This window comes from Nanorana parkeri, unplaced genomic scaffold, assembly GCF_000935625.1.
Source record: "Nanorana parkeri isolate BGI_ZX_2015 unplaced genomic scaffold, ASM93562v1 scaffold16, whole genome shotgun sequence".
In the NCBI taxonomy this organism is placed as follows: Eukaryota; Metazoa; Chordata; class Amphibia; order Anura; family Dicroglossidae; genus Nanorana; species Nanorana parkeri.
This window is the reverse complement of record NW_017306284.1, coordinates 2,651,778-2,666,458: the sequence shown is the minus strand read 5'-3', so window position 1 is coordinate 2,666,458 and position 14,681 is coordinate 2,651,778. Positions and strand designations below refer to the sequence as shown.

Here is a 14,681-nt window from a genome sequence, read left to right as displayed (position 1 = left end):
TCCATTGACAGCCAAAGAAAACCTTAAAAGTTAGAGATGCCAGATGTAATTTTTATGAAGCATTGGCTACATGGCTCCTGACATTTGCCTGGCCCAAGTGTAGTAAGAATATTAATGTGAGCAAAATATTGGTGAATCTCTACTGCTAAAGCTTTGCCAAAAATAAGTCAAGCAGAGGGGTCAATGTCTAGTCACCTGTATTCCCGGCAGGCATTTTCCCCAGATCTGGCTTACCATGGCTGGTTCTCCACCATCACCTTCATGTCAAAATCACCCTTTAATAGGAAAATGGATCAGTAGGCAGGAAATTAGGAAGAACAGATCCACAGAACAAAGTATGAGCAATTAGATCCGTGTGCTATATAGGTAGAGCTTTAGTAGTGACATCCCCAACCACTCAAGAAGGTCATCCAAATCTTGTGTGAATAGCAATACTAGGCATTTGTGATCAGGATATGCAGACACGAGTGCTGGGCGCTGCTACATGCCAGGACATTCTCTGTATTCTCATTAGAAATTCAGTCAAAAGGTAGATTTTAAGATGGCCACAATCAATCTTAGAGATTCCCTACACTACAGCAAGTAGTTACTTTGGGTATAAATGCTCCTTACATTCTTCTCCCTAGCTCCATTTCATTGGTGTGCAAGGCTTGGACTGCTTTACTGGTCCGTCTCGTGATAACGTTTTCAGTAATGGAGGTTACAAAGGGGGGGGGTGCTGCCTTGGTAAATGAGTTAGTCTGGCCTCATATCACAGGAGGCTTGACATTTAGGGATGCAGTAGAAATGGAGCACTTTTCTTAGCTGTCCTAATTCCTCCCATACCAAGGACCGTCGCCCATTTTCTAATGAAACTTTTTTTTTTCTCCCCAACAGACTGGCAAGAATGCGTTTTTTGTTGCGGACCTTGGGAAAATTGTCAAAAAGCACATTGCATGGCAAAATACCATGGGACACATCAAACCATTTTACACAGTGAAGTGCAACTCCTCTCCAGCTGTGCTAGAGATACTCTCCGCTCTGGGCGTGGGATTTGTATGTGCCAACAAAGTAAGTACATTGTGACTTTGGCTAACTAAGAGGACTTGTTTTGTCTGTGTAGTAAGATGCTACAGCCCAGGGGAGAACCAGGATATTGGCTCACAATAAGAATCCAAGAAAAAAAAAGCAAATGCTTCAGTGTTTTTGCCTTATATCCTATATTAGTTGAAGTGACTGCTCAGTCCTGGAACGGACACCCTGAATTTTTATGTTTTTATGCTATAATTGTTGTATTTTATTTTATGTAACTTCATTTTGAAAGTTTTTTACTTTATTGATATGACAGGCGGCTAAAAATCCCCATATATGATGTCACACTAGTAGTGACGGGTTCTCCTTATGGGGTCATTAGGAGGTCTACCAGCTGCCTGAATCGCTTCCACCGTAAATCCGGCTGAAGAAATGTAAACACACTCCCGGCTGCTACAGTGTGTTTAGGGCTAGTTCACACCAGCCCCAGTGTGTTCTGGCACCATTTGGTGCTAGAACGCACTGGATCGCATCCCGGCCGGTTCACTGCTTTCTGGGGTGGGAGGGTCAATAGCTCCGCAGCCACACACCGCGGCCACAGTGGGATCGCCCGCACCGGAACGCGTGGCAAATCAATGCCTGTGTTCCGGTCCAGTGTGATCAGAAAAGAGTGCATGCAGCATTTTTTTCTGATCGCACTGGAACGCAGGCATTAAGGTGCCTCGCGTTCAGGTGCGGGTGATCGTGCCGTGGGCTTGCCTGTGGTTCCATTGACTTGGATGCACCGCCACACCCCCTGCCGCATCAGAACACGTGAGCCGGCTGGGATGTGCTAGAACACACTGGGGCTGGGTTGATCTTGCATAAATTTAAGTGATATGTTTAACAATAATGCTGAATTCATCTCCTTATATTGATGGATGTGTCTTATAAGTTTTAGGAATGTAAGGTTACAAATCCTGGCTTCCTTTGCAGAATGAAATGACAATGGTGTATGACTTGGGCATCTCTATGGAGAATGTAATATATACCAGTCCATGCAAGCAGGTTGCGCAGATCAAGCATGCAGCCAAACTGGGAGTAAACATTATGACTTGCGATAACGAATCGGAATTGAAGAAAATTGCACGGACTCATCCTAGTGCCAAGTAAGTGTACTGCTCATGAAATGTTTATCAATGTGATATTTTGTGGTGAAGTACATGGAATGTTGGACACAAGTAATGCAAGTGTAATTCAGTAGACGGCATGGCCTGATTCAGTAAGTTTGCGGTGTCACCCATTACACATCTGTTTCCTGTTCCTTTTTCTGACATTCCTGTTGTAGGGGTAGTGAAGTCGTCTGGCAATAAAACAATGAGTCATGTGCTAGAGGGTTTCTCTGCTTGCACCTGTTTCCTCTATTCATTCAGCAGAATGCCCGTGTGTAGTGTCACAAGAACGTCCTCAATACTCACTGGAGGAAAAACCCGCCAACAGCTATGATAAAATGTGTGCCACTGTTATTTATATACAGCTAAAGCCAACAGGGTGAAGGCTAGTGTATATGTTTATATTTAAGGATCATCTCCAGGAAAGCTTTTTATTAATCCTTGCAGTGGGGCTACCCCCCACTACAAGAGTTTAGTGCTCGTTTGTGTCTAGGGACAAAAATAACAATGATCTACTCACCTGAAGCTCCAAGCCGGCCAGCTGTCACAGCACTCCCTGCAACCTACCTCCTCCTCCGCAGCACATTGGAATCTTCCTCAGGGTCCTCACGCCTATACACTTTGTATAGACACAATGATTTACTGGGCCTTAGACTGCTGCAGAGGAGGGGGAGAGAAACGAGGACCAGTCTGAGGGTATCCCCACTGCAAGAGTTAATAAAAAGTTCATGGAGTTCTTTAATGCTGACTATTTGGCACAAAGGCAGACATAAATAGAAACCCAAGGTCCTCCAATCTTCCAGTGTTTTACAAGAGACCTCTGTGCAGTAATCTTTTCTTTTAAAAGGCCCTACAAGAGCCTAATTTTCCAGGTAATCTTCCTCTTCAATATAGACTCCCAGAGCAGTGGATTGCTAGCCACCTTGTAAACTTGGCAACTTGTCTCTTTTAAAGAAAACTATATGTAAGTTTTTACATGGTACTATACCAGAGCACTAGGGGTTAGTGGAGCTGCTTACTTTGAGGCACATGTTGCCTGACAAACTTTGACACAGTGGGATGATAGGAGACGAGTCAGAGTTTTTCATCAGCAAAGCAAACCTTCTTTAAAACATGAAATAGTCAATTTCTTCTGCTGGTACAGAGGGAGAAAGCATTGATACACCATTTCTTTTTTACCTGACCAAAAGAATCAAAGCCATTTAAGCCCTGACCAAGATGGTATACACACAGGACATGATATTGCATGCTTAGAGGCTGTTGGCACACAGGGATGACTGAATCGGCATGCTGCTTTCCCTTTATCCAGTCAGCAGGCTAGGGTGGGTCCCGGTAGAAGAGGTTTTAGACCTGGCTGTGCTGCCTGACAGTAGTAGTTCATCTTTGTATTTTGGCCTTTGCCTGGAGTTCAGCTTTAAACTATTAATATACAATGGAAAGCCTCACTTGCCCTTTTCTTCCTTCTGTAGCAGAATAATAGGCTGCAGACTTGCTCATAATTATTAGGTTGGTCGCGGGAATGGTCATTGTTGCAGTCTGTGCTTCATCAAACATTAAATTGTCCTTAAAAATTTTTTGGTTGGGAAGGTTTAGAGTCTTTAGTCTGTTTAATGTTATCACTCCTCCCCCCACGTTAGTTTTTTTGGCCTATTATCCAATAGCCCCAGCATACTGAAGTTTTATTTAATTCAGGACTTGTAGAAGAAAGTGGGACTAACTATTACTGACATTTTATTTACAGCAACCACCTGTGGTAAAATACTAGAACTAAATATGGCTCGCTGTAATTCCACTGTGTCCCACTCGCAGCTCCCAGTTTTGGGACCTAATTGCTAGTTTTCTTTCTATACAGGAATGTTTCTCACTAAGTTCTTGACTCTTCCAAGGATGGCGCTCAAGCTCTGGCAACATACTTCTACAAAACAACATGTGCTGATGTAAACCAACCTGTGCCCCAATCATCTTCCCCTTCTCTTAGGCTATTGCTACATATTGCAACAGAAGGCATCAGCGGTGATGGAGAAATGAACATGGTGTTTGGCAGCACACTGAAGAACTGCAGGCACCTCCTGGAATGTGCTAAGGAGTGCGGTGTGCAAGTCATTGGTGTGATGTAAGTTGTTAGCTACAGGCTGGAGAATCTCATGTTGTGAATATATTCTTCCTTTCCAAATCCACCAGCACCTCCGGTGTATTTCTTAGACACTAACCTCTGTCTCATGGCTGGTCTGTTTGTAGTTTAAATGAAATCTTCTGTTTTAGGTCATGTTTAGACTTGCCCGTGTCCACTGCTCAAAATGGGCTTTGCACTTAAGCAAGGTCTTCTTAATGCTTCTGGGTTCCTTAACTGATAAAAAAATTGCAGCATTTAAATAATAAAGAACTGTGGAGGGGATAAGTTAACAAATGTATTCGGCTTACTCCCCGGACTGCGAGGGTTGATGTCACATTTCTTCCATGGAGATCCTGGGCAATGCTGAGAAGACACCTCAGCACAGTGCAGGAAAGTCTTCTTGTGAAATTTGGAATCCTTGGCATTCCCTGGGATCTTGCCTGAAGGATGTCACCCTCACCTAGGCACTGCGAGGAGAAGCCCAAGAGAAAGGTAGAGATATATTTACTAACCCTTTATGCGGGAGAAGGCCATGATATGTTAAGCAGAACTTTTTTAGTGAAACAATCTTGTCAGCCATTTAGTGTGCGGACCTGTTTTTACTTTGTAGAAATGATTGGGCAGCTGTGTAGCCACCCTGATTACTTCTGATAGTCAGACGGCCCAGAGTAAAGTAATGGTGTGGGCTTGTTTTAACCTTGTGATTTGTCAGACATATAGCGTTTTGCTGGCAGTCCAAGGATGAAGATTTGCAGTATGCCTGTGTTGCAATCCTTTGTCAGTTCGGTCCTTCCATCACATCTTGATACAGCTTAGATACATTTAAATGGTTTGTGCGTTCCAAGGTTGATGGGCAAAGTAGAAGTAACGTTTTGTCCAGTTACTAGACTTGATTTTCTCAACTCATTGTGTAATAGTACTTTAGATGAGAGGAAATGCTCATCCAGGGTAAGAAAGTATAAAGATTTGGAGACTTGAATTTCAAAATTCAACAATGAAAGGGAATTTGTCTTGCATTTATTTGAGGTGCCCATGAAGCCCCATGTCCTATTCATTTTGGTTAATGTCATACTGATGGCTTGCTGCAATTATATTGCATAATTGAAGGTAATACTGTCTCTGAATAGTATTATTATCATCCACAGGTTCCATATTTCAAGCTCCACCAGAGACCCCCAAGCATACACTCATGCTTTATCTGATGCTCGTTGTGTCTTTGATATGGCAGTAAGTGATTTTCCCGGGGTTCCTTCCCAGTGCAGTGAAAGTTTGAGGGTGGAAGTCTGAATTTGTATGTCAAGTGCAAGATCTCTCCATGTCCGTTCTGGGGGCTGTACATTCAACACCAGCACATACTTTCCTGAGGGAACGGGGATCCCAGTAAAAAGAAAACCAATGTAAGCCTTGTGCTAATGTGGTTGGTGTTGGGCCTTGAACCATTTTGGGTTAAATGCATGCATCACCCTGAATTTATACAGGTAGCCTGGAATTCCTTTCTTACTCCTGGGAGTGGGGATCAGGAGATCCTGCTGTATCCAGGAGTTCTATATACTCAGTATATAGATTAATAGGAACTGATGGGTTCTTAACACCGACCATAACATCTGCAATTCATCACATTCTTTTGAATTATAAATGGCCAGGACTGTTGCTGATGTCCTGTTTCTACGCCATGTCTTAGGAGCCAGTCATGGTTGGGCTCATGTGAGGCATTTGATTGGGTTTTATTGAGGGATTCAATCTTCTTTTGGAAATGATGTAGGGCCCAGAAATTGACATTTTACAAATGGCAGGGGAAACAATGCCAAAACACATGTGTTGTATTCTAGGATGAATTTGGCTTTAAGATGAATTTACTGAACATTGGAGGATTTTCAGGGAACGAGTTACATTTGGAAGAGGTGAGTTGTATACGATATATGGAAGTGGAGCTTCAATATGGTTTCTGGGGAGGGTGTAAGTCTAGCATGAGCTAAATGTCTGGAAACGTCTTGTCTTGCAGCTTTATCATGCTGTCAGTCCTCTGCTGAGCGCATACTTTCCTGAGGGATCTGGGATCCGAGTTATTGCAGAGCCTGGAAGCTATTATGTGTCATCTGCATTTACTCTGGCTGTGAACATCATTGCTAAGAAAGTAGTGGAGCACGAGCAGCATCTTTCTGGAGGTAACCGATCTTGTGTTTCTGTAACCATCTGCTGTAATAACCAGACCCTGTCACTGCAAGAAACAGTGTTATGCAAATGTTAGCAAAGTATAGCACAATTTTATTCAGAATGCCAGTTTTTAACATGTTCTGGGCTTTCCCAGTAGTGTTCTATGTATCATCTCCACATTCCTTAGCTGTCTGCAGCATCTTCCTCCATCCAGCGTGGCTTGTCCTCTACAGATAGAATAACCACCAGCATCATTCTACTCATTTCCTGTGAGACCATCCTGTCATTGACACACACACCCCCTGGGAGTATGTCATCATGCAGCCTAGGCTAACTGGCACTCATACAATGTCATGTAGGCAACTCCTCAGTCCGGGAACACTGCTGCTGGGAAAGAGGAGGAAGTATCAGCGGTATCACTGGACCAGCTGGAAGACTGGAATGAAAAATGGGAATAGGGAGTCTGTTAAAGAAAAAAAAAAGATCCTTGAGGTAGTCCAAATCTGTAATTGTAAGGGAGCTCTGCTTTAATATGGGCTTGTCTAGTTTAATAAAGACTTTGTATATAATTTAAATACATGGCACTCCATGAGTCCATTGCGTTATTATTCTCACACCGCTACCATCTAGCTTCGCACTGGAAAATATTTGAGTAATGAATGATCTGAGGGCATAAAGTGTCCACTGCTAAAGTGCCAGCAGTGCCCAGATGTATCCCCTGCACTCACAGCGTTCAGGACCAATACAGTAAATGATGTTGCTCGCAGGTCACTTTCACTCTGATGAAGGGACCCTGCGTGGCCCTGAGACGTTGGTTTTTGCACATGACGCTCCTTTTGAAATATACAAGTATTCGAGTGCTGGTGATCTTCATTTGCATCAACGCTGCTAAAGTGCCAACACCTGGCAGTATTAGTGTTATCTTGAAATTAATGTGTAGTTATGCCTGTGAAACGGCCCCTTCATTTCTGCCCGAGTCTTGCCCTTTAATAACCTAGCGCAAAACAGTTGCCAGTGGAGACTCAACCATTGAAAGTTCAATTGGAGTGATCGGGACGTAGCGTCGGCTTGGCCAGACGTGAAGGCTCTGTGCATATCCCTCGTCTAGGATCCCAGGGGCTCCAAAAAGATAAATCGATTTAAGGATTAGCTGTGACCTTTGGCCCTGACGGGTTCCATTTAAAATGTGTTGGTAGCCAAAGTAACTGCTTAGCTTCTACCTTCACTTAAGCCTCCCGTTTTCCTTAAGAATATTCTATTTCTATCGGATTCTCTAGATCCATCACATGGGCATCAGATGAAGATTTTTTGATAACGTCCCGTGAGACTATCATTTTAATACAAATTTGTATTGAGATTGTAGTCCATCACAGGAGTGAGCTTGGAGCGGTGACCACTTTACACACACAGGGACCATGGGGAACAAAAGTAGCCACCCTCCAGAAGGAAGGGCAGTGTCAGCACCAATTCAGAGATGATTTGAGGATCTACAGCCCAGTGATACACAAATAAGATACATTGTTGTTAATAGAGTACTTGAGAACATTTTAAGAATTATCTCGAGTTTTATTGACCTTTTATGGATAACTCCAAGATTCCACCTTCCCCTCAAAATAGATTTGACCATCAGTGTGCTTGACACTTTTTACTAGAAAACCTTTTCCTCTGCAGAATAAGTAAGCTTACCACCTGCTCTTTTTTTCCTATAGGTCTATGGGTGAGTGGGGTTTAGGAGGGGTCTTAAGTGATGGGGATGTAAGTCATTGAACAGCCTGCTTCTATAAATTTCAAATGCCTAATGTTCTACTGAAGACCTGTTTAAGTTCAAGAACATGATATTTGTATACGGCTTTCTTTTTTTCAGGAAAGCAGACCAGGCCAGCTTTTATTTATTGCTTGAATGATGGCGTTTATGGTTCTTTTTCAAGTAAATTATCGGAGAGCTTAAATACTGCCCCAGTGGTGCACAAGGTAAGCAGTTGTGTCTGGCCAAGAGATAGATTCCAGCAAGAATTTACAAAGGCATCGTGCTCTAAAACCACATTGTAGCTCCAGGATTATTCTAAAGCCAAATACCTGGCACAAATACAGATACAATGCCATTTATATGACCTGTTCATGGACATTGATTGTCGGACTGGCAAGCTTTTGTTTACTGCTGTTAAAAGTACACCTGCTAGAAATATGGGCAACTACCATGCTTGCCTTCCGAAATGAAAGATCAAGTGATTCAGAAAGCTTTGAATCAATTAGCATGTTAGGTAAACAAGCACTTTCAGGAGGATTGATCAAAAATGGCATCCTACATATTTCTGTCATGACATTTGTACTGTAAACAATACAGCTAGGAAATCTCTTTGCGCCCCTGTCATTGATTGGCTAGTTAGGAAGCTTTGTCTGTTCACCTACAAGCGTTCTCCTACTATTAGCATATTCCTTGTCAGCACATGGACATACAGAATACCTGGTTTGCTCCTAGGCGCGTGATGGAAAGTAAAACTGAATCTAAAAAACTTAGTGATATTAAAGTTAAAAAAAAAAACATAAAAAAATCCCTCCCCCAATGTTAATGTCAGCACTTACCTTAACCACCTCAGGGCCGGCCGTTGTAAAAAAAACGGCCGGCCGAGAGGTCTCTAAATCTGAGTGGGCATCTTTAGACGTCTGCTCAGGCACGCCCCCTCGCGCTCAGCGCGCGCGGGAAATGGCCGGTATTTAAAAACAGGATGCCTGTTACCATACAAGCGATCCGCCGGCTGTAGAGCCGGCGGATCGCTTGTATGGTGTGCAGATCGGAAACCCCCTCCCCGGAGTTGTCCCGCTGATCCCGGTGTCAGCATGTTTGTCACAGGGGGTCAGAGAGCTCGGTACACGAGCTCCCTCCGGTCCCCTCTCCTCTGCAAGAATGCGGAAGTGTTTTATAATACATCACTTCTGCATTCTTGTGTCACTCTCCAGCTGATGGAGCAGATCTGTGCTTCATCAGCTTCTTTTGGGGGGTCCTAGGTGACAGGGGTCTTGGAGACCCCTGATGTCTCCATAAAGAGGACCTGTCGCATATTTTGCTATCACATAGGGGAGTTTAATAGCCCCCGTATGTGATAGCAATAAAGCTTAGTGAAAAAAAACCCCACATAAAAAAGAATAAAAAAACAAAAAAAATGTTTACAGTCCCCACCCATACACGCATGCAAATATGTGTCAGGGCGCATACGTGCAAAAAAGACGATTGCGCCCATTACGCCGCACATGTTACATATCGCCGCGAACGTCGCAGTGAGAGCAATAAGTCTAGGGCCATCAATCACTGATAACACTAAACTGATGAGCGGTAAAAGCTTTTAAAGCGTCGCCTATGGCCAATTTTGGGTATGGTAGTTTTCTGCGATTTCGCGGGTGCGCGCAATTTTAAAGCTTGACATGTTTGGTGTCTATTTACCCGACGTGACCCGATCTTTTATATTTTACCAAGAAACTGGGTAATAATAATTGTTTCCTAACATAATGTAAAAAAAAATACTTTTGTTTTTTTCAAAATTTTCTGTAATTTTTCCTTATTATAGTAAAAAATAAAAAACCCAGTGATGTTTAAATACCACCAAAAGAAAGCTCTATCTGTCCCCAAAAAATGGTATAACATTTATTTCAGTACAGCGTTGCTTGACAGAATAAATGTCAAAGTACCGCAGTGCTGAATACTAAAAAATTGCCTGGCCAGGAAGGGGGTCTAAACACCTGGTATTGAAGTGGTTAAATGATGTCTCTTAATCCGATCTTCCTCTTCTTTCCTGATGTTTTCATGTGTCCCTCCAGCGGTGCGGCGGCTCTCCGATCCAGTGCTGACTCCTCTGTCCTTGCTGACACTTCCAAACCCAAGGTGTCTGCATGCGGGTGCACGCGTCCATAGACTTACCTTGCGTCTCTGCTCGTCTCCCGGCCGAAAATCCAAACTGCACATGCGCACGCCCCAAGATGCTTTGCGGCCGCCCAAGCAGTTTCGGATTCTCGTGCGGGAGCGCGCGGCAAAAACGGGGTAAGTTGAAACCGCTGTTAAAGCGGGGTTTGTTTTGTTTTTTTTAACTTTTTGCATATATTGACTGCTAGCAGTAGATATAGGCAAAAAAAACAGGGTTTAGAAACCCTTTAAGAAACATAATTTTATCGCTTTGTTGGTTTGTCACATAAAAGTAATCGGGTGGCACTACAGCTGTCCAGATCATTTTTGAACTAAAAAGAGAACTATGAGGTAAGTTTTTTTTCTCCATAGTTCTCCTAAGGGTCACGGGAGGACATAAACAAACGTCCTCCCGTGACCCAAAGCTCAGTAAATAGAGAGCTACAGCTCGCGGTATACTGAGACCGCCGCAGCCGGGACGGATCCCGACATTACTGTCGATCCAGCTGGGTGAGTGACAGCTGGCTCTGCCTATCTAGAGGCAGAGCCAGCTGTACCCGCCCCGTCCGTTCTGCCAGTCAGCGCTGGAGGATTGGAGTGGGGAATCCCTGCATGGAGCCGTGAGTGACAGTTACGGCTCTCTGCAGGGACATCATTGAGAAGTGAGCGAGCGACAGTATGTGTTCACTCACTTCCCCATCTATTGAGCTGATGTGTGACAGTTTCATTGTCACACGTCGGCTAGAACTATGAGGTTGAATGAAAATCACTCGCCTCATAATCCTCCTTTAAAGCCCTGAGCATGCTGCACAAAATAGACACGCTCCTGTCTGCATTAGCAGGCTTGTTTTAACCCCTTGAAGCCTGGACATACCAAATATATCCAAAGAGTTTAAGGGGTGAAAATATGAGCCCAAAGCGCCCTGAAATGGGAGCTGAATATTTACCTGTCTAGCAAGCAGTGTGAAATCTTTGTACGGTCCAGATCTATGAGCGCTGAGGCTATCCGATGGTTGCACCACCAGCTGCTACATCCGTGTGTCCTGTAGTGACATAACTGCCAGCATGAACCGGGTGGGGGGGCATGCTATCCAACATACCTGGATGTGATCACTTCAGAGCTACAGCTAGCACTCAGGAATTCTTTAAAATCGAACTTGAAGGATACTTAAAACCATTGACCCTTGTGCAAATACCTGCCTTGGTAATGAATGTGAGGCAATCCTCATGGTCTGTCTTGTCTCAGTGACTTTTGATAGCATCATCCTGCTATATAAAAGTGACACTAATAAGACAAATGTTTGTTTTTAGAAATACAACGAAGATGAGCCCCTTTTTGCTAGCACCCTTCTGGGTCCGTCTTATGATGAGCTGGATACAATTGTGGACCACTGTCTTCTGCCAGAACTGAATGTTGGAGACTGGCTTGTGTTTGAGAACATGGGCTGCGGTACAGTGATCGAACAGTCTGCCTTTGCAGATTTTGAACGGCCGTCCCTGTATAACTTCATGTCATTCAGCGACTGGTGAGTTTGTTGCTGGGACTCTTCTAGCACCGAGTACAGATCAATATAAAATATCGACATCTGTTATAAACTATTCAGTTATTAGCAACTTAATGTATGTATATTGAAGGGGGTCCTCACACCTTAAGGAAACATGGCGGCGATGTAGTTCCTTCAATAGAAAATGGCAAGCAGCTCGAACAGATGTGTGCAGAGGGGGCAGCTCCATAGCAGGGGCAACATTCTGAGCGCTAGTTACCCAGCAAAGGGTACATGGGCAAATCTGCCTCACACCTTGCTATCACATGTTAGAGAATACATGCAGCTGGGCCCTTTGTACAGTCAGTTTATTTACCCATTTTCAAATGCCAGGACACATTGGTGGGGAGTCGCGCACTATGCACTTTATATCAAAGTTTCAAGCCAGACGCTCGACCTGCATGATTCTTAAAGCCTTTATCAGCTTTGTGCTAGCTCTAGTTTTTATCCATTTTTCTACTTTAGTGTATATGCTTTATACATGCGTTCTCTATATGCTTTGGTAACATAGATTTCTTAAAAAATAAATTGCACTGAAGACTTCATAAACCACAGGAAAACATGGTGGCGGTCACATGGCTGTTTTATAGTACACTGCTCATATAATGAGGCCTTAAATCTGTGGTGGTTCCAGAATTGTGTATATTGCAGACCTAGGCCCACCACATATACCGTAGGACTGAATTATTTTTAAAATGGGTTCCTCTACACCCAGGGATACACAACCTCGGCACTCCTGCTGTAGAACTACAAGTCTCACGAGGCATGATTCCGAGGTATTTAGATGGGAAAGTCCTGTGATACACCTTGTGCTGAGGACTATCATGGAACCTGTGAGAATGAGGTCGCCATTTCTATCCAAACCTTTGCCGTGGGTACAAAGGGCACTGTGTGAAAATGAATGAAGGAAAAGCAGTTCATTCTCCCATACTCACCGGGGAACATGAACTGTTGCTGCGTTTTTGGGCTTGTCGATAACATTAGTTGAGATCATTCAGAGTTTGACAGGTGCAGTTGGCTGCCTTCTAACCAACATTTGTCTTCAAGTGAGATTTGGATTCCTATAGACTTGTATAGGAAAGCAAACCCTGCTAGAAACAAAAGCCAAAAATACCAACACTAAGGCTGATTCTGTATTTGACACTTGACTGGACTATCCTGGTCTGATGTCAGCTGTACAGAATGAAGTAAATCATCATTGGTCACTATTTTGTAATACTATCTATATATGTAAAGTCTTTTTCCTCTTATCTGTCTGTTGTAGGTATGAGATTCAAGATGCTGGGCTTACATCGGACACCTTGATGAGAAGCCTCTGTGTGCCTTGTTTTTAGTTTGGCAATGACAGTTTCTCCACAGCAGCTTAGTCATAAGACTTCACTCAAATGAAATCTCTACAGGTACAAGTCTTCAGCTTGCCTGGTCAACATTCCAGACTGGAAGAACCGGAGTTCACCTCATTTCAAAACTTGAAGTTCAGTGTGTAGAAATAAAATGGGACCAGGCAAAAGCAGCTAGAAGTAACCCACTGGGGTGAGAATTTAGATAGGTCTGCATTTTCTGTGTGCCAGCTTTCTCCATCCCCTGCACAGTTTCAAGTCCAATATGCAACAAAATGGATGACTTAGTTGAGATGGAAACCATGACCTTGGGTTCCTTGTAAGAGTTTACATAAGTACACAGTTTTTATACTAAGGATTCCTGTTAGTCTTGTAAATTTATTGTCTCCCGTATATAACACGTCTTTGAAAGACCAGTGTGTAACTTAGATTTGTCTAGTGTGTGTAGATTGTGTAAATTTTGTGCTTCGACCAGTAGTTTAATAAATGTAAATTGCATCATATTTTTTATTTTTTTCCTTATTTTGTCCCCAGACTGATCGTAACATGATTGCAATAAACTTTTGTGTAGAACCTACGGCTTTATTTCTACATAGTTTGGAAAGGGGCTGCTGATTATGCTGGGTGGAATGTGTGCTTTTTAATGGAGGTGCCTGTTAAACAAATTACTTGCAGGGTAATAACACTCCGAAGTGTCAGACTGTGAACTAGGCAGTGTCTGGATTTATCTCTGAAGATGAGACAAACTCCCTATGGGTGAGAAATAAGTTTCCTTATACACCAGGGATTCAGGCGCTGCTAATGGATCCGTCTAATCTTCCTCCATCCATGCGTGGGGGTGCACAACTGAAAGTGATGTGCAAAGAAATGTATTGTGTACTTTCTGGGCAGGTAATTCATCTTTCACTAGAAAGGCATCAATACACCTCCAGAGGAGTCACCTGACCCTTTCCGCTTTCAAAGGATTGCATGACAAGCTGCACCCCGGACACTGAAGATTGCGGTTTCATTGTGTAGCTGCTGTTCCAGACACAACCCTACTTACTAGTAATGTCTATTAAAGTGTGCGGTGGGACTCTTTATTTGAAAACACTGATAGGGGTGCTTTAATTCATCTATGTAAAACCTTTTACTCAAAAGGGAAGCCAGTCCAGTTTTCTGTCTAGTGTCCAGGAGTAAGGCCCCAAACTCCGTGCTGGGTATATTACTCCACTTTCCTTTTGCTGGAAGTTCTTTTACTTTTTCTTAAAGACCTTCAACAGGTGAGCTGAGTGACCAGCTGAATAATTTAGGTCCTTGTAGTCCCACCAGCCCAGCCTTAAGGTGGCCATACAGCTTACAACCATCACACGACTTTCGTGATTAAGGTGATTAAAAGTTCGTACGACCTGCCCATCTTGGACAGGCAGATCGTACTTGCGATCACGCTGCCCATACACCTTGCGATTATCGTACGATCGCGGGATCACCCGC

At 43.4% G+C, this 14,681-nt stretch overlaps 1 protein-coding gene across 2 annotated transcripts in view; it reads left to right on the top strand.

Annotated features, from left to right (window-relative positions):
- Window positions 1-13,781, top strand: part of AZIN1 (antizyme inhibitor 1) — a 31,724-nt gene extending 17,943 nt beyond the window's left edge. Inside the window, exons 4-12 of one of the 2 annotated variants that reach the window (XM_018559384.1) lie at window positions 877-1,050; window positions 1,987-2,159; window positions 4,141-4,275; window positions 5,421-5,502; window positions 6,105-6,176; window positions 6,278-6,454; window positions 8,299-8,400; window positions 11,636-11,850; window positions 13,133-13,781. In XM_018559384.1, coding sequence (XP_018414886.1) covers window positions 877-1,050; window positions 1,987-2,159; window positions 4,141-4,275; window positions 5,421-5,502; window positions 6,105-6,176; window positions 6,278-6,454; window positions 8,299-8,400; window positions 11,636-11,850; window positions 13,133-13,202 — 1,200 coding nt within the window. In that variant the 3' untranslated portion in view covers window positions 13,203-13,781. Of the gene's footprint in view, window positions 1-876; window positions 1,051-1,986; window positions 2,160-4,140; window positions 4,276-5,420; window positions 5,503-6,104; window positions 6,177-6,277; window positions 6,455-8,293; window positions 8,401-11,635; window positions 11,851-13,132 lie in introns of both variants that reach the window. The other variant, XM_018559375.1, reaches the window with a different exon arrangement.
- The last annotated feature ends 900 nt before the right edge of the window (window positions 13,782-14,681 follow it).